Below are 19,921 nucleotides of genomic sequence, written 5' to 3' on the forward strand. Positions count from 1 at the left end.
ATGCATTGCACCACATACAGTCAGTGTATGTGGTGCAATGCATTTTTGGGATTGTAGTTTTTCGGGGTTTTGTCACATAACCCTTGGAAAACTACAATCCCCATAATGCTTAGTACCAAGTACAATGCCCCCCCCCCCCCCCACCCCACACTGTTTCCGAGTGCGACTCCTAAAAACCTGAGTGAGGATGGCTGGATGGACTGTAATTATTCGCAGATACACATTGCGATATTTAATTGCACACTATCTCACAGTCCGGGATGTGCGTGCATGCGCAGTAGATACTTTCAGTTTGATGCTATTTTTCAAAAGTTCTTTTGCGTATGCGCGGCAATTCGATAACCATCGATGGTAGATGGTAGAATGCTTTATCACTATCGGTGGTTCCTGCTTTAAATGTCATCGATGTGGGATGTATCGATGGCCATCCCTAGATTTCCTAATTTAGTACTGCCACGGCCCAAACAGAACAGAGTAGCTCATCATTGGTTGATGAGGTTATAAACTCCGCCCATCGTGTGATCCTCACCTCACACACACGCTGGCAAAACCATGAAGACACCCCCCTTCCCTGTGTATGTTTCGCTGCACTTTCCTCCACGTCTCTCATTCATCGGCGCGGTGTGCGCTGTGACAGGCTGAAAACTGTCGCCACGCCCCCACACTATTTCAGTGTGCCTGTGTTCTGTCTGTGTGCGAGGCCCCGCCCCCTGGCACAGCGGACTAGGCGTGCGTGACTGATAAATTCGCCACCAGGCTTGCTTCCATTCCGGTGTTATTGTCGCAGGTATGCAGCGGAAGGTTGTAGTGGTCACCGGAGCCAACAGGTGAGGGATAAGCCGCTGACCTCAAATTGTCATATGGACAACTGCTTGTAATGTACTGCATTCCGTTCTGCTATCGTGGTATATTAGTATATGATCGCGGGGAAGTTACTGAAGAGTTATCGGATTGTTGTAACTGAGTATGTTCCACAAGAAATCCCACTGTGTAAAATATCAGAGTTCTGTTTTTCCACACATAAGTGACCGTAGCTGGGGTTGATGTATAAATCAATGAAAACAGTGGAGATGTTGCCTATGGCAACCTGTCAGCATTGAGGTAGCATTTTTTTTTTCCAGTCAATTCTAAAAAAAGATAGGTAGACTCTCTTTTCTATGGGCAGTATTCAATGAGGATAATTTGCCCTGTTTCACAGCGAAATTTTGCTATTTTTGCGTTGGAAGGTGATTTTTTTTTTGGGGGGGGGGGGGGGGTCAGAAAGCGAATCCCCCTATTCAACGTGCACTTCTCGCCGTCTTTCTAAGTGATTTTCGCCGTGTGTCACCGTGTAGCAAATCGCCATCTTTTCATGGTGAAGTGGAAAGTGAACTTTTAAAATGTTGTTGTTGTTTTAAATTTGGTGTCAAAAAATCAGGAATTTTATTCTGTGAAGGGACATGCTATTATTTTTATTCATGTGCTTATAGTACATGAATATATATTTAATTAAAAAAAAAATTACACCGCCATTAGATATTCATATATTCACTGGGTACTTGTTTCCTAGCACGGCCACCCCGATTTACATCGGGGTGGTCGTGTCGGAAAAATCGGGTCGATCGCATCGCATGCGATGCGACCGACCGATTTTCGACCCGATTTTTTTTTTTTTAATGAAATGTAAATCGGGTCCCTGGGACCCGATTTTACATTGGATTCAATGTAAAATATTCCCAACCCCCCAAAATTTAACGGCGTACACCCCACCCCACGATAGACGCCAACCCGAAGCGTGGCGAGCGGCGGCGGTGCGCGTCCTCCGACCTTTTCATTCCCCTACTATCCACGTCGGCGTGGAGTTGAGAATAGAATAGTGTGGCGAGCCACCGAGCCCGAAGCGTGGCGAGCGGACGCGTATACCTGTGAAGTTATACGCGTCCCCTCGCGGGGCTCGCTGCGCTCGCCACGCTTCGGGCTCGGTGGCACGCTGCGCTCGCCACACTATTCTATTCTCAACTCCACGCCGACGTGGATAGTAGGGGAATGAAAAGGTCGGAGGACGCGCACCGCCGCCCCTCGCGGGCTCGCTGCGCTCGCCACGCTTCGGGTTGGCGTCTATCGTGGGGTGACGACGGGGACATCTATAATGTGAAATGGGTCATATTGGCCCATTTCACATTTTTCACATTTTCTCACTATTTCAATGTTAAAAAATATTTTAACATTGAAGCCTATGGAAAAATCGGGGGCATCGCGTCAGGACCATTGTTAATGGTCCCGACCGACGCGATGCCCCCGATATTTTACCTTTCCCGACACGATTTCAATGTTAAAATATTTTTTAACATTGAAGCCTATGGGGAAATCGGGGGCGTCGGTCGCGTCGGGACCATTGTTAATGGTCCCGACCGACGCGATGCCCCCGATATTTTGTCCTAGCCGGCCAAATGGACCTGATTTCAAAGGAAATCGGGTCCATCGTATGGATCGTGTACCTTAACTTAAAGGTACACGATCCATACGATTGTGGCCGTGCTAGGAAACAAGTACCATTCACTGCTCCCGATCATTACATATGCACGATCAGGAGCAGTGAATACCCGGTCCTCTGCTGGCTCTCCCGGGGGGCACCTTGACAAAGCAGTCACAGCACTGCGAAAACGCATTGGTGACACTATTGCTTCAAGGACTCTCACCTTTTCATCAAGGACTGTCCTACCTGCCCAATCATCTGATCGGATGCCCATCACCCTGGAAGTCTCAAGCCAAAAATCCTTGTTGGACACCTGACCACTCACAGCAGTGGGACTCCCGATCAGGCTAATTCCATCCTTGCCATCGGTTGTAGTCCATAAACACAACTTCAGGATACCATCAAGTGGCCTATAAAGACTATCCCACACCCCCTTGGATCAGAGCAGGTCTCATTACCATCCAAAACTGGTGACTATAATATCGGGTCCATTCAAATTTCTTTTATACCATCTGGTTCATTTTAATGTTTCTTTTAGATTATTGTTTTTATTGTGTATAATAAATTTTGTTACATTGTAATATCAGCGCTGCTTTACTTTTTATTTACCTTTTTCTCTGTCTGGGAGCTGACTACTCCCTCAAGCAGCTCCTGTCTTGATAAAAACTACTCCTGGCAAGCGCTCCACACCAACCTTGGTTGGTTTCTTTCTCTTTGTGCCCCACATACATTCTGGGGCAGGCAGGGAGACTTCCATCTCCCTGCCTGCCACCATCCTCCGGACGCCGCAGGGGGTTCACACTCGCCCTCAGGAGCAGCGAGACCCTGCCTCATTGAATACGGGGATAGCAGGGGGACAGCGAGGCTCCGGAACAGGATTCGCTGCACGCCGTGAATATTTTCATTGAATACTGACCTATAAACAAATTCTCCACTGCTTTTACTGCTTGTTGCAGTGGTATTGCTTGTGGTGGGTATGAGGAAAGTGCTGTCACTTTGCAAACCCCGACCTTCATATTAACTCATAGCTGTGCACAGGACAATTGCTGATACTGAGGACTTGTGTGTATCAGTGAAGGTTACTTACATTACAGTACGCAGTTTCAGCTCTTCCGTTTTTTTGCGGGCGAATCTGCCTTTCTCTTTCAATGGTCCTGGTGACACAGCTCAACATTGGGATGTAGGAGGGTCCGTAGGAGCCAGGCACCTATCCTAAAGCTTTTGGAGGGTAGGCTCCTCCCTTCTGCATCCCAGACTCCTCAGTTCATGTTAGGTGCCCACTGGAGTGGGTGCTATTCTAAAGGGCTGCTGGAGCAGCCGAAGGATTAGAGTTAGTTAGGAGTTTTTATTTTATTAACTTTTACACTAGCTAGGTAGGCACAGTGTGAGGATTCTCACTGAATCCTCACACTGACAGCGCAGCAGGAGCTGACAGAAGCGCGTCCTGTCAGCTCACTGTGCACAGGGGAGACGCTGTCTGGTCTCCCTGTGCAGCGCTTACAGCTTCTATTAAGAAGCTGCCTGGGCTCCGGAGCGCTCTGAAACCGGCTTCACGCTAGGTTATTTTTGAAATTGTGCATATAATATGTGCAGGCGTTTGTACTGAGTTAATGTATTCCAGTGGCTTTGAAAGATTGAACTGAGGAGTCTGGGATGCAGAAGGCAGGAGCCTACCCTCCAAAAGCTTTAGGATAGGTGCCTGGCTCCTACGGACCCTCCTACATCCCAATGCTGAGCTGTGTCACCAGGACCATATCAGAGAAAGGGATTAGAATGGTAAGTTCTTACAAAAATCCCTTTATTTTCACTACGGCAAATCTTTTCACTGAAAATCTGATTCACCCTATTCAATGTTCGCCGAAAGCGAACAGTGAATGCCGGCCAGTTCATTTTACATTCACCATCTATTTAAGGCAGTGGTTCCCAAACTGTGTGCCGTGGCTCCCTGGGGTGCCTCAGGACACTTGCAGGGGTGCCATGGGTTGGTGGTCCAGGACCAATTCAAATTATTTATGATCAATTATTTATGGACAAAACCAGTGCTGGTGGCTGCCAGTCATAAAATGTGTGTATAATCTGAAGCAAATCATGCCCTTTAACATATAAATGTACCTAAGAACCACATATAAATATATTTTTTGGGGGCCTAGGGGTGCCATGGAAAAATTCTGATACTCTAGGGTGCCGTGATTCGAAAAAGATTGGGAACCCCTGATTTAAGGTGAACTGGAATGTGTTCTTTTAAAAAAAGTTTTGGTTTTTTGGTGGTAAAAAATCAGTAATTTTATTATGTGAAGAGGCATGCTATTTGGATTCATGTGCTTGCAGCACATGAATATATATTTAATTATTTTTTTCACATAATGTCAGCAGGGGGCCACTTAGTAGATATTCACTACATATAGTAATTAGCAGGGCACTGGCTAATTGGTGCTACTGTCTCTCATTTGTTAACATTATCGCACTGATGTTTCTGCTCTACTGTCTGTCTGAACGTTTTTGTTTGTTAAAATATTTTATTTCTCCCTGTATGGCAATACACAGACCTTGCAGCACCTGTTTCTCTATCTTCCATAAGGGAAACTGGGGATTCACATCTATGGGTATAGATTGGTACAAAGGAGCCTGTGCACATAAAACTTCAAACAGGGTGTGTTGGCTCCCCCTTCTATGCCCCCCCCCCCCCCCCCCCCCCTGCCTGGAGCCACAGAGAATTTTCTTCATTATTTTAAACTTTTATTTATTTGGGCATGCTGCTTGGACATACAGCATGCCTGCGGCGTGGGAGATTAAGGGGGGGGGGGGGTAACAATCTCTTCAGGTGCTGCTCCGATCCCCACTGCATTCTGGAATGGGTTAATGTACCTCCTGGCATTGCGCCACAGCGCACATGACCAACGCTTTACTGCACACCCCTAAAATGTCTGAGTGGTGAGCTGAAGCTGGGGACCCTGCAGTTAATTTGTGCGGCATACGAGCAGGGGGGGGGGGGGCATACTGACCCTTTTTGGGGGATCCCATATTCCCCCTGTGCACACTAGCAGCCTTTTAGTAAACAATGACCTTTGGGCATGGTTTTACATGAGAGAGATAGATTGATAGATATATATAATTTGCCAGTATAAATATTCTCAGTAGCTCCGGCGCCATTACAGGGGGTGCGCTACCTCAGAGTGGGACCAGCAGTGACTCAGAGCCATTTCGTGCTAGGTACAGCTTGTTCTGGTTCTTCCAAGGCACTCCATGCTAGAGATTCACTGGTACAGTGGTGTTAAACTGGAGGTGGAGTCACTGGACACTGGTGTCTTTTAAGGGCTTGTTTCACTGGTATAGCAGTGTAAATTCCAATGATCGCGCCATTACATTCCCATGGGTCTGTATGTCAATTGTGCTTGTTTCCTTTCCTCCCTTAAGCTGGGTACACATCTATACAATCCCTATTTCTGGCAACCGTTCGGCCGACCGTACTCCCGTCGGACCGTCCACAAACAGCCGACACGCGCGTACACACCTGTACAATTTTACTTGCGACGTCTGATGTACTCCCGTCCAAACATTCGCAAGAAAAAGATTGTACCACCGTACACACTGTCTCCATTTGGGCTATAATTATAGCTGTCACCCTTTTACCTTTAAAAAAAAAAAATCGGCGTGGGGTCCCCCCCCCCACAGCCGTCACCAGCACCAGGCTGAAAGAGGCGGGGCTGGTATTAAAAAAAATCAGAAAAACCCGACAAATAGGGCTTCGTTGATATTTTTTTTTTTTTTTTTTTTTTTTTTTAAAACCAACCCCAGGTCCGGGGCTGGTTCCCAAAAAATGACCAGGGGTCCCCCGTATTTTAAGAACCAGCCCCAAACCAGCCAGCAGGGTAATGCCACAGCCGGGGGACACTTATTATATAAGGTCCCGCGGCCAAAGCATTCAGCCCTCTGACCGTTCAGCCTGGCCAGGGGTCCTGGGGGAGTGGAGACCCCCCCAATAAAGGGGTCCCCCCCCTCCAGGACTTACCTGACCAGGCTGAAGCCTGGTGCTGTCCCCGGTGGCCCTGTGCAGTGGCCACCGGGCTGATCATTGTATAAAAAAAAATAGAATAAAAACTATTGTTTTTTTCCTGTGGAACTGAGTCCCAGCAAGCAGGCATTAAAGGGCCCGCTGGCACTTGTAGTTCCACAGAAAAAAAAAAGTTAAATACACATTGACACTTTAGAAAAATAAAAGTTAAATACATACATTACACAAACACACTGATACTTACCTATCTTGATCCCGTAGATAGGTCCCAGGGTCCGGTCCGGTGGCTTGGTTCCAGGGCTGGTCCGGGTCCGGGGCTCCAGGGCTGAAGAGTCTGGGGTCCTGGATCCGTAGTAATCCAAAGGGGTACCTGGGGAAGCAAATCCTACTCACCTGTCCTCTGGCGTCCACCCCGGCATCTTCTCTTCAAGACGCGCTGCTCCCGGCTGCTGGTACCCGCTCTGCTCCGCTGTATACTAGAGACGCAGAGATACTTCTTTCTCTTTATGTAATGCATATTGTTTTGTAAGAGCCACATTAACAGGAATTTAGATTAAGTTCCCCCAATAAACCCCCAGCAGCTGCTACGTGTGTTCAGTATATTCACCTCATAAATCTCCCCTTTTTATTTCTGATATCATTTGCTGCTACACATTTACATCTAATATGCATGTTCGTCCAGCCATTTCAACTTCATGACTGGAATCTATGTACTTATTATAGTGTAACTATTGTAGTTCATTATTTCTATATTCATTATTTCTATAAAGCCGGGTATGCGACTACAGGGTGACTACCGCAAACTGACTATACTCACAAACCCGGCTTTATAGCAGTTTGGCAGGATGACTACCGCAAACTGACTAGTCGCATACCCGGCTTTATAGAAGTTTGGTGATCCGTGTGTGTCACATTATGTAATGCATATTGAAATATTAGCAACTGTGCCTTGTATTATCCTTCATTTTAAGGGCTATTGTCGGTCTGCTTGTGCCTCTCAAATTCCTTTTATGTTGTGACAGCCTGATATATCATGAGCAGCGGAGCCGCGGTTCCGTGAACTACATTAACCCTGTCACCTCCACACATGATTTATTCATGTGTGCGTTCTGAATGCAATGTACTTATTATATTGTAACTAGATCTGTAGGAGAGATTATGCAGCTATGGAACGCCCACATGGGCGTTCCAGCTTTGGCAGTATAGTCGCAAGGACGGCAGCATATCGATCGAACGTGCGTACACACTGCACTTTTGTTCCGATATGAGGCCGTCCTGTCTGATGAAAATTAAACTGCAAAGAACCATCGACCGACCGAGTATGGTCGGACAAGACAGTTTTTTGCCGTTTATCGCTCGTACGGGACAGTGTACACACATATACAATTGAACGGCTGTCCGACCCAGAACGGAAGAACGGCCCGACAATTGTATATATGTGTACCAAGAGTATATAACAAAATAAGACGCTGTGTAAAGAGGTTTATCTCTAATAAAGTCAGTGAATAGGTTAAACTCGTTAGGACACAATACAATGGAGTCTATAGCATCTAGTCATATGCAAATGTGTTTTACAGCCATTCCCATTGTCAGTGAATGGAGAAAGCTTCACTCAGAGCTATTGATTGCTAACATCAGTGTCAATCTGCAGTTGCCAGGGATAACAGTATGCATGAGTTAGATATTAGGTAAAGAATACAGCGTAACTATGATATTGTCCACTGGTTTATTAATATTCTCAATTTTAATAGGCGTTTCACCTAAACCAGCAGATTTTGCTCCCAGCTCGGTCTGATTCCTCAGACATTCCTAAATCTTTTGATGTTGTTAGTGCTTTAAAGATTTAACTTAACACTCACAAAAGGGGTTGCCCTGCTTCAGGGCAGTCAATTGCTTGCTGGATACGATTGACTGACTTATTCAGCAAGTTTATTCTTTGGTGGCTTTGCGCGTTCTAAATTCAGTTAAGGCCAACTCGACTAGATCTGTGGGCTCCTCCTGGGCGGCTGCCCTTGGAGTCTTGGGCATACAACTTTGCAGAGCTGCTACTTGGTCTGCGAAGAACATGTTCGTTAAGTTCTACAGGTTTGATACCCTGGCCAGTTTGGGCAGGTGGTGCTGCAACAGTCTCACCACGTTCCCGCCCATTCTGGATGCTTTGGGACCTCCCCATAGTGCTAAGTGAATCCCCAGTATCCATTATGGATGATAGGATAGAGAAAATAGAATTTTCACTTTTTCTGGGTGCCCTCCTCAGTGGTTCGCAATTCTGCAAGTGGGATTGAAACTTGTCTTGCAAGTTGTAATTACAACAGTTTGTTTTTTCAGTTATGAATGTTGTGTTGGTTCGTCTCACCACTTATATCTTAAGTTTCCTTCTATCAAATATGTCTTCCTCCATCGGGCACAGTTTTACCTAGACTGAGCTGTGGGAGGGGGCATAAAGGGGAGGAGCCAGCACACCCTGTTTGAAGTTTTATGTGCACAGGCTTCTTTGGACTCCATCTATACCCATAGTACTAATTGAATCCCCAATATCCCTTATGAGAAAAAGATTTACCGGTAGGTATATAAAATCCTATTTTCTTCCGATTATTTGTTTTTTCTTGCAGGGGGTAATGATTAATATACAAAAATGCATTTCTTGACTTTTTCTGGTTTCAGTGGTATTGGCTTGGCTCTGTGCGAGAGGCTTCTTTCTCAAGATGACCAGACACGCTTATGCTTGGCCTGCAGAAACCTACAGAGGGCAGAAGTTGCTCGTTCAGCACTTCTGTCTTCTCACCCATCTTCTGACATCAGTATTGTGCAAATTGATGTAGGCAACCTTAAATCTGTGGTACGTGGAGCAAAGACAATACAACAAAGGCAAGTAATAGTTTTGTTTCTGTATCTCAAATACAAAATGTCTCTTCAGACAGCCTCCCCCTTCCATCTCTCTTTAAGAGATGGAAGGGGGAGCCCCCCCCCCAGTCTCTTCAGCTAGCCCCCATTTCCTCTTCAAGCCCCCACCATCAATCTTTTCAGCCAGACAACCAACCCCCCCTCCCCCTTACATATTTTTTAATTCAATCTTTTTATTAAGGTTTTCATTAAACATAGAATAAAATATACATTACATATCGTACAGGCGCATGTTTAGTAATAGAGATAAGGGTACTTTAACAGGCAATATGTCTCCATCTGTCATATTTTCAGTCCAATAATAACAATATATTATGTTAAAGTACAGTTATGTTATTAGTGTAATAAGAAACAATGTATAACTTATCATTTTGAACCTATATTATTAATATACCTTGTGTTCAATTAAATATGTATATATAATAAGAAAGGGGTAAGGAATGGGGGTAAAAAAGGAAGGGGAATACACAAGATGGGGAGAGGGTGGTGAGAATAGGTTGTGAGTTGATGTGGCAATGGGATACGGGGGTGGGATACTATCTAATACTTCAGTCATAATGTATGGGTCCGTGTGTTGCAGTAACTGGGGTTTAGCATCAACCTGGGAGTTCAACAATTTAATATTTTCCATTCAGGCGATCTCTTGGTATGGCGTCACTTAGCATAACTCTCAAAGACAGTCACAATCATAATAAACAGGTTGATTTTGTAAGGTTTTTCTAGGGAAAGAATAAAGGTTTCCCAATTCAAATAAAACATTTTTGGGGATAGGTGGATTCCTATTTGTACCGAGCATCTATCAAATATGAGAAGTTGGAGCATTTTCGATTTGAGTTCTGTTACAGAGGGGACTGTTGGTAAAATTCAATGGATCAGAATGAGTTTCTTTGCCAGGGTTAATATAATTATGAGCAAGGGGATATTTGTAGAAAATTGTGTTGGAAAAGACCAATTGGTAAAATTTAGGCATATACATGCTAAAGGATCTATAATTACATTGATAGAGAATAAGGCATAAAATCTTTGAGCAAGACCAGAAGCAATGGAAGAATCTAACATTCCACATTTTGCATTTACAACACTCTCCGGATGCATTTGGGGCCATATATTTACTTTGAGCTGGAGCGATGTATAAGCGGTTTGTAACTTTGTAGTGCACTTGGAGGTAAGTCAAACGTAATATTTTGATTGTTTTTGCAAACTGTTTAAATATTATGTCAGGAGAAGTGATTCCTGGTATGTCCAACTTCCAAGCGTCACTTAATTTATCAAGGTGATTTGTTGCTAAGTGCAACAGGATAGTGCTGTACAAGCTAGATACTTTGAATTCCTGAATATAAAGCGTGGAGAACAAGGGTGTTAAAGGGTCTGTGTACTGTATAGATAGAATCTTTGACATGATTGGTGTGGTGTAATGTCTTACTTGTAGGTACATGAAGAATTGAGTACTTGGTAGTGCATATTTAACCTGTAGTGTTGAATATGGGAAAATCTTTCCTCCTGGGTCAAACATTTTTGAGGCTAAGTCTAATCCTTTTGGTTGCCAAACAGTGTAGGGAGGGTGGAAAGTTTGGGTTGCCCCAAATTGGAATAAATGGAGTTATTTCAGGATTCCTGTTCAACTTTTTTATATTTCCCGCCACACATCATATGTGTGTCGAAATAAAATATGATTAAGAATAGAGGAGGGTATTAGTTTGATTGGGGTGTGGAGTAAGGCACTGGGGGAGTAGGGATGAAATAAAGACATGTCCAGGGGGATATCTGTGTATGTTGGCCTGTCATATAGCCAATCCGAAATATATCGGAAGTGGTTCGACAAGGCGTATGAGCGGAAATCTGGAATTTTCAGTGCGCCATTAGCTATTGGGTGGGCTAGTTTATTGAGGGACATCCTCTGCCTCTTCCCACACCATAGAAACCTGGACATCCTGTTTATTTATCATTTGTAGGTCACGTCGGTGGATTGTACATGGGAGCATTTGAAGAATGTAAAATATCTTTGGGAATATTATATTCTTTAAGACTGCGGCTCTGCCTAGTAAGGAGAGAGGTGTTTTTATCCATCCTTCAAATTGAGTTCTTATTTTATGGAGTAGTGGGTTAAAGTTAGTTTTATATATATTTAAAGGGTTTGGGGTTATAAGCACGCCGAGATATTTAATCTGGAAAGTAGCGATACAAAATTGATTGAGAGTTGCGTGAGTCAAGATCTCATTGGGCAGGGAGGATATTGGTAGTACCTCAGTTTTGTCAATATTAATTTTGTATCCTGAAAAAGAACTATACTGATTAATTATAGACATAATGGGGGAATCGATGACATGGGATGTGAAATAAATAAAATCATATCCTCTGCGAATAGAGCTAGTTTGAGTTTTATTTGTCCTACTCATATGCCTTTGAATGTAGGGGCCGTCCTAAGGACAGTTGCTAAGGGTTCAAGGGCAATAGCGAATAAAAGGGGAGAGAGTGGACATCCTTGACGTGTGCCCCTTTGTATTGGGAAGGGAGGTGACAAGGTAGCCATTACATGCAATTTGTGATGTAGGAAAGGTATTGTCAGGAACCCCGGTTCTCATGCCGCTCACGTGCGCCCCTTACCGGCACGCTGGTGTAATCTTCTCTGCAGATCAGCTGCTGGTACAGTCTGCAACCCCTGGCACGATGTCTCCTGCTCACAAGTCACCTAGAACTCCAGGTGTATTCCCTGTCCGGATTGCAGGTCACATGATCCAGGTAAACTCCAGCTTACTTCCTGGTCTGTGTACTGCTGCTGTGGCTAATTCCACAAGCCTGCTTCTGATTCCCTAATCACCTGGAGGGATAAAAGCTTGCTTCCCAGTCTCCTCCCCATCTTAAACAACTTGTCAGTTTCCCCTGCGAGTTCTCCAGGGTCAAGCTCCTTTCAAGACTCCCCACTCCCCAGAGGTCCGGTTACTTGAGTCCGCTGTTAACTGCTTACATCCTCAGTGTTCCTGGTTATTCCACTCCTGCCAGAAGCTTCCACTAGTTCCATCTGCCATGTGTTCCAGCTCTCTGTGTGCAGCCCAGGTTACCTGCTCAGCGTACGGATACCAGTGGGTTCCCATGCCCGCACCTCTCGGCTCCCAGGCCGCTCCAGCGATCCCCAGTAATCCTCACCGATTACCATCGATCCTCATCGAGTCTCCTCCGGCTCCCAGGCTGCATCCCACGGTACTCAGTCCCTTATACTGTGTACACCTTGCTATCCACATTCCTCTGTGCCCTCTGTTGCTACCAAGCATTCAGTGCCATCGATCACCATTGATGGTTTAAGTTCCCCATAACATCTTTGCTCTACCAGTCTCCAGAGTATCAAACCCTGCAAAAGTCACAGAGGAACCTGGGCAGAGGGCCGCGATCTGGTCGGCAGTTGCAGCTAAGTCCTTATCCCTTTGCAGGGGTCACTGGTGAACACTGCTGTCGGCTTAGACCCCGCGCCTCTGCTTCAGGTTCAGCCAATCCTCTGTGTCCCCGGCAGGTCATCATTCTCCATCCCTCCGTGCATGAGCTCCAGATACCTCAAGCCTCCCAGCTTCCGATTCCCCGTGCCCTCCACTGGCTCACCCAGGTCAGTGAACACAGCAAGTCCAGGCCATGACAGGTATATATTGTTTTGATGAAATTAATATAGAATTGGGGATACCAAATTTGTTAATACAAAGTGGGGCCATTGTATTAAATCGAAAGCTTTTTCTGCATCGATGGCTAATAAGATATAATTTGTAGGCAATGGGCCAATGAAGTGGGCGGATTGTATAGCTGCTAATAGTTTACGGACATTAAGGACAGATTTTCTTCCCTTAATGAAGCCTGTCTGGTCCTGATGAATAATGCTAGGTAGAACCAGTGCCAAGTGATCAGCTAGGATCTTTGTCAATATAATCACAGTTAAGAAGTGAGATTGGTCTGTATGAACCAGGTTTAGATAGGTCTCTCTCTACCTGGTTTAGGCAGAACTTTAATAATTGCTGCATTGAAGAATGAGGGTATGGATCCCTTAATTAGTATGTAGTTATATACAGAAACAAGTACTGGGGCGCTTTTGTCTAGAAACATCTTATAAAAGTATTTTGCAAATCCATCAGGTCCAGGTGCTTTAGCTGGTTTTAAGGGCTTTAATAACTTCTTCTAATGTAATAGGGGAAGAAATAGGTTGAATATTTTCTTCGGGTAATTGTGGGTATAATAAGGATGACCATATGTAATTTTGTTGTTGGGTAGGAGGTGTAGGGGAGGTAGAGGGCTTTGGGGCTGATGCGGAGTATAGTGCGGTATAAAATTTGACATGATTGCTGAGATTTGATGGTGTAAGCGATCAGTCTGGTTGAACTAATGGGTGGACACCTTACATAAAGATGTAAGATTAACCAGTTTCCATATATTCTGGCTGCTGCTGTGCTTTTTTTTTTGCGACTGTCTCCGGTACTTGTGTACTTTCACGGCTCCCATCGCATGCCATATGTAGTGGCATGCGATGCAATTTTCCCGTGTTTTTATGCATTTTTGATCAAATCGCATGCGATCCCATGAGATCGCATGCGATGTAATTTTTCACAGAAATTATGGACATGAGATGAGTTGCACCCCAAATGTCATTTTTCACACTGTACCAAACCCACTATCAACGCCAACCCGAAGCGTGCCGAGCCCGTGAGGGGCGGCGGTATGCATCCTACGACCTTTTCATACCCCCACTATCCACGTCGGCGTAGTTGAGAATAGAAAGTGTAGCGAGGGGACGCGGATACCTTCACAGGTACCAGTGTCCCCTTGCGGGCTTCACAGGTATCCGTGTCGGTGGCTCGCTGCGCTCGCCACACTTTCTATTCTCAACTCCACGCCGACGTGGATAGTGGGGGTATGAAAAGGTCGTGGGACGCGTACCGCCGACCCTCGCGGGCTCGCTGCGCTCGCCACGCTTTGGGTTGGCGTTGATAGTGGGGGTGGTACAGTGTGAAAAATGACATTTGGGGTGCATTTTAAATGATGTCAACTCATGTCCATAATTTCTGTGAAAAATTACATTGCATCAGATCGCATGCGTTGCGATTTTTTCCTGTACGATGCACATCGTGGGAGCCGTGAAAGTACACAAGTACCCTGCCTCCTCTAACATCACACTCAATGTGATGCAAATTTATTTATGAATCCTCTGTGCAGATGGCTCCCAACCTAGGTCAGATATACTGTAAGGCACTCAGCTCCTGTAAAAGCCAGCCACAGTCAGAGCATAGGGGATGTTGACTGCTTCTTCAGAGAGGTTCATGTAGTAGCAGCAAGTAGGATCCCGTTCTTTTTTTATTTCCCTGGCAACATTACACCCTTTTTCTGTACAGAGTGCCACAGGGTTCAGTTCTAGGGCCCATTTTATTTAACATTTTTATTAACGATATTGGGATGGGGTTACTCAGCAATGTATCCATCTTTGCGGACGATACAAAAAAGCGGGGTTATTAAATCATCAGAAGATGTCACAACGCTTCAAAATGATCTTGACAATCTAGATGAGTGGGCAAAAAAGTGGAAGATGAGGTTCAATGTGGACAAATGCAAGGTGATGCACCTTGGGAGACCTAACCAGTGCGCTACCGTGTTTCCCCGATAATTAGACCTACCCCGATAATAAGCCCTACCCCAGATTTTGGACGCTGGTCCAAAATAAGCCCTCCCCCGAAATTAAGCCCTATCATTTTCCCCATGTAATTTTATGTATTCCATATGTGTAGCCCCCGCTCAGCCTCCGCTGCCCTCCGCTCACCTCCTCTCACTCACCTGCAGCACCGCAGCTCCCGTTCCCAGGGATGCATTGCGGTAGGCGCGGCGTGACGTCACGCCGCGCACATCACGCGGCTGGCTGGCTGGCTGGTAATAATAAAACAAACAGGTGGGGGCATGTAATTAAATTATGGATCGCAGTGGGGCATTTCTTAAAGGCGCAGTGGGGCATTTTTTAAAGGCGCAGTGGGGCATTTTGTAAAGGCACAGTGGGGCATGTAACATGGAGCACTGGGGCATGGAGCACTGGTCTATTAAAATAAGCCCTCCCCCGAAAATAAGACCTATGGTCTTTTTTGAGGAAAAAAAAAAAAAAAAGACAGGGTCTTATTATCGTGGAAACACGGTAGTTATAACCTAAGCGGGGAGGCATTGGGTAATTCATGATGAACAGCTTACACCCGACTGGTCTGAATGAAAATAACAGTTACACATCATATCTATAGGAACTATAAGATCTAGTCATTCAGTGTTATTGATGTGAAAACATGAAAAAGACAAATATAGGAGGAGTCAGTAGGTCAATGGCACCAGAATAAGAAGAGCGATTACAAGAAGTCAGGAGACACATGCTCAGAACAGGTGCAGTGACACGATGGAAAGTAGGAGGAAGAGGAAAATAGTACATGGGGAAGAAAAGAAAGAGAAAGAAAAAATACTTACCAAAGGAGGTGACACACCGGGCCTCATTAGAGAGGATTGGTGGATGAACACTTAGACACAATCTTAAAAAGAAAAAATAACAGACATTAGTAGTAACATTCAAACCATCAGAACAACCTCACATTCCTAAGGACATGTTATTAATCAATGATTACAAAGATAATATTATAAGAAGAAGGAATAGAACACTTTCACAATAGTATATATATCAAACAGGTTTACAGCAGTAGAACAATATAAGTATATGAGGAAGATGATCAACACTCAGAGGTTCCAACATTTAAAACACACTGTTGCACTACACAAGGTGACACTCAGTATGACAATTATTGCACTTTACTATGTCACAGGGAATTCAAGGACATAGTTATATATACGTCCCTGCACATCACCTAATCAATATAAGCACCACTATTAGTATAAAATACACATATTAACACTTATTGTGAGAATTTTCTCTCCCCCCCTTTTTGTTTTTCACTTTTGGTGGACACGCTCACAATTCCCACATGAGCATCAGAACGGGGGAACCTGAATATTCAAAATATTCTGCAAAACCATTGAATATAATTGAACTATAAACATGGTTAAAAATAAACGCAAGGATAACCAATGACACAGGGAGTCTATCTTTAGTGCACTTCTAGTAGACTCATATAGAAATATATTAATAGAATATAAGGTACTTATGTAGTATCTGGGCGCCCGATTTAGAAATCGGGTCGGATCGGGCGCATCGCATCGTATGAGACCAAATCGGATGCGATGCGATTTTTCCATAGGAATCAATGTTAAAATGAACTGAGTCCATTTTAACATGGAATTCAATGGGAAAAGGGGTCCTTTTCATACCCCTACTATCCAAGTGGGCATGGAGTTGGATATAAACCTGTAGCGAGCCACCGAGCCCGAAGCGTGGCAAGCGTAGCGAGCCCCGTGAGGGGACACAGAATACCGTCCCCTCACGGGGCTCGGTGGCTCGCTACGCTCGCCACAGGTTTATATCCAACTCAATGCCCACTTGGATAGTAGGGGTATGAAAAGGACCCCTTTTTCCCATTGAATTCCATGTTAAAATGGACTCAGTCCATTTTAACATTGAATCCTATGGAAAAATCGGGTCATCGCATCGCATGCGATATGGTCGTATGCCATGCGATATCGCATCGCATCTGATTGTATGCCTTAACTTAAGGCATACAATCAAAAAATCGGGCGCCAAGATACTACATAATTACCGAATATAAACATCATAACATATTCTCTTATACAGATTCCGGACACGAAGGTACCCGGAATAAACGGGATCAGATTACTATAAGAAATACACAAAAAGCAAACTCCAGTAAAATCCCAGTATGAAATAAAAGATCGATAACCACAAATATACAAGGGTAAACATATAACATCAATTATTAACAAAATAAACATAAGTACAGTATACCAAGTTAAATTATTCAATATACAGAGTCCTGGGCAGTCTGAATAAACCTAAATCTCCGGGATCGTAAATACGCAGCGCTGATTGGCCATTACAGAACACGTGATAAGCGTGTGACGTCAGACTCCATTCACATGACCAGGAAGTAGGGCAAAACGGACGGACACCCCGCCAGACAATGAAGGACGCATCAAGCGTCAGATTGTCCCGCACTCAACTATGTGACCTCCAAAACGCGTTTTGATTGGGGGAGTGAAATAAATAAATCTAGCCCTAAGGAGGGTAAATCGGTTGGTCTTGAAAAGGCCTTATTTCATAACATGCAGCCCTCTAGCTGCAGGCTATGAAATTATTTGTATATGATATAACCTAGAGTAAATGTGTGTGTGTGTGTGTATGTGTAGAGGGGAATAGCGCTACTGCTTACCCAGTCTGGGAAGCCACATGAAGTCTATCTACCTAGCAATACCCAGCCAAAAATGGAAAAAAGAGAAAGGATTTCTCTTTTTCCATTTTTGTTCATAAACCTATTGTCTTTGGCTGCACCCCCACAGAGATTACATATAAATTGTACAATATTGTCTCGCTTGGGGCCTCATCAGGTGCTATAGCACCAACCAGTGCAGACTTCCCAATTCCCCTTTTCCCTTTTTGACTAGCAATACCCAGCCACACAGTATATATTGCTATCTGTAAGATACAGGCACATATAGGAATAGCCACTGTTATAAGATCCTAAGCAGGAGACCACAGCGGGGCTCCAACTGCCGGTCCAGGCAGGGGACCTCGGTACTGGTACATACAAAATATAAAGATCTTTAAACATATAAAGTGGCAAACCTAATTAATGTGAAATTAAGAGCCTGATATATGAAAACAGATATGGAGACTTAATTTTAGGAACTCCACACAATATAAATTAAGATGCAAATCGGCAAACCCATCTAAGAATCACAATATAAAACTAAAATAAGTTGCACGGAATCACACAAATTGCAGCCTGTTTAAACACAGGCACACACAGGAATAGACAATACGGCAAGTCCATAAGGAAGATTACAATAGCACTCCCATTATTGGGTCAGGCAGGAGACCTCTGTAATACCATATTGACCATTTATGCACAGAGTGATACTATAAATGTGATACATTACAAATAAAAACTGTACACAGAATTGGGATCCCCGTGATTGGTCTAGAATCTCCTGTATGAATATAGCCACTTGATGTGTAATACCAGAGGGCATAGTGAATGTAAAATCATTTAACATTTAACAGCAGTGCAGTTTGTACGAAACTGTGCATATATACCAACTCCCCCCTGACTAAATAATATAATCTCAAGCCCTGAGAGAGCTTAAAATAAAAGGATATAAATAAAGATAACATCCTATACACACATTTCTCTAGAGGAAAAAGTACTGGGCTAAAGCCCCGTACACACGGGGGAGATATATTGCTCAGCAATATATTGCTAGCAATACATTGCTGAGCAAATATTGCCCAGTGTCTCCTTTTCATCTGTGACCAGAGATGGTCGCTGATGAAAAGGAACCTCTGCCGGGGGAGCGATTAGAATGGGGCTGAAAACGGGAGCGCGCACCCGTCGATTTATCGCCGGGGCCCACTTCCATCACTGGCAATATGGTCGCCAGCGACCATATTTCCAGCGATTTCAGCCCCTATAGCCCCCGTGTGTACACAGCTTTAGAGCCAAGAAGTAGACACTAATTGGTAACAATAGTAGCCAGTATAAATCTCTATGAAATACTTCAAAGAAGAGAAGACTGGGCTGGAAGCCAATTAATGGCAACAATATATATGTATGCATAAACAGACCCAGTGAATCTCCTTAGAAAAGTATAACTAAATAAAGTGCAGCAAATGACGGGCTCTGACATTTTTTTTTAACCACTTCTCACTTTTTTTTATTCTTTGTATGAGCACAATGTCTAAGTATATGTGATTTTAACTCTTTATTTCACCTGGAACGATCTATTCCCCTCTGTTTACATATAAATAAAGGAAACATAACAAAGGGGTATTTTAATAAACTACATTAAAAGTTACATTTTATTGACTCTGTTAATGTAAACAAAATACATCAGAATTCAGGATACAATAAAGCAGTTTGGTACTTGTTTCCTAGCACGGCCACAACGATCATAATCGCGGTCATCGGGGGTAAAATCGGGGCCATCGCGGCCGCTAAAAAATCGGGTGCGATGGGCCAGACGCGATGCCCGCGATTTCCCCATAGAGAACAATGTTAAATGGCTCAATTTACCCGCGATGACCACGATTTCCCATAGGAAACAATGTGAAATGGCTCAATTTACCCAAATTATCATAGGGAACAATGGTAAATGGGCCAAAAACACCCCTGAACATAAAAATGTCCCCCCAAAAGTACTATACGCCACCCCGCGATCAACGTGAACCCGAAGCGTGGCGAGCGGCGGCGGTACGCGTCCTCCGACCTTTTCATGCCCTACTATCCACGTCGGCGTGGAGTTGAGAATAAAATAGTGTGGCGAGCCACCGAGCCCGAAGCGTGGCGAGCGGACGCGGATACCTTCAGTTATACGCGTCCCCTCGCGGGCTTCCCAGGTGTCCATGGCGACGCGGACACCTGGGAAGCCCG

General features: G+C 44.4%; 1 protein-coding gene across 1 annotated transcript in view; it reads left to right on the plus strand.

The window, feature by feature from the left end:
* Window positions 1–569: 569 nt before the first annotated feature.
* The window catches only part of HSD17B7 (hydroxysteroid 17-beta dehydrogenase 7), a 135,934-nt gene continuing 116,582 nt past the window's right edge, over window positions 570–19,921 (plus strand). Inside the window, exons 1-2 of the mRNA XM_083156674.1 lie at window positions 570–827; window positions 9,132–9,335. Of these exons, the coding sequence (XP_083012800.1) occupies window positions 790–827; window positions 9,132–9,335 (242 nt within the window). The 5' untranslated portion in view covers window positions 570–789. The remainder of the gene's footprint in view (window positions 828–9,131; window positions 9,336–19,921) is intronic.

Source organism: Crinia signifera, chromosome 8 (genome assembly GCF_055691185.1).
Source record: "Crinia signifera chromosome 8, ASM5569118v1, whole genome shotgun sequence".
Taxonomy (NCBI): domain Eukaryota; kingdom Metazoa; phylum Chordata; class Amphibia; order Anura; family Myobatrachidae; genus Crinia; species Crinia signifera.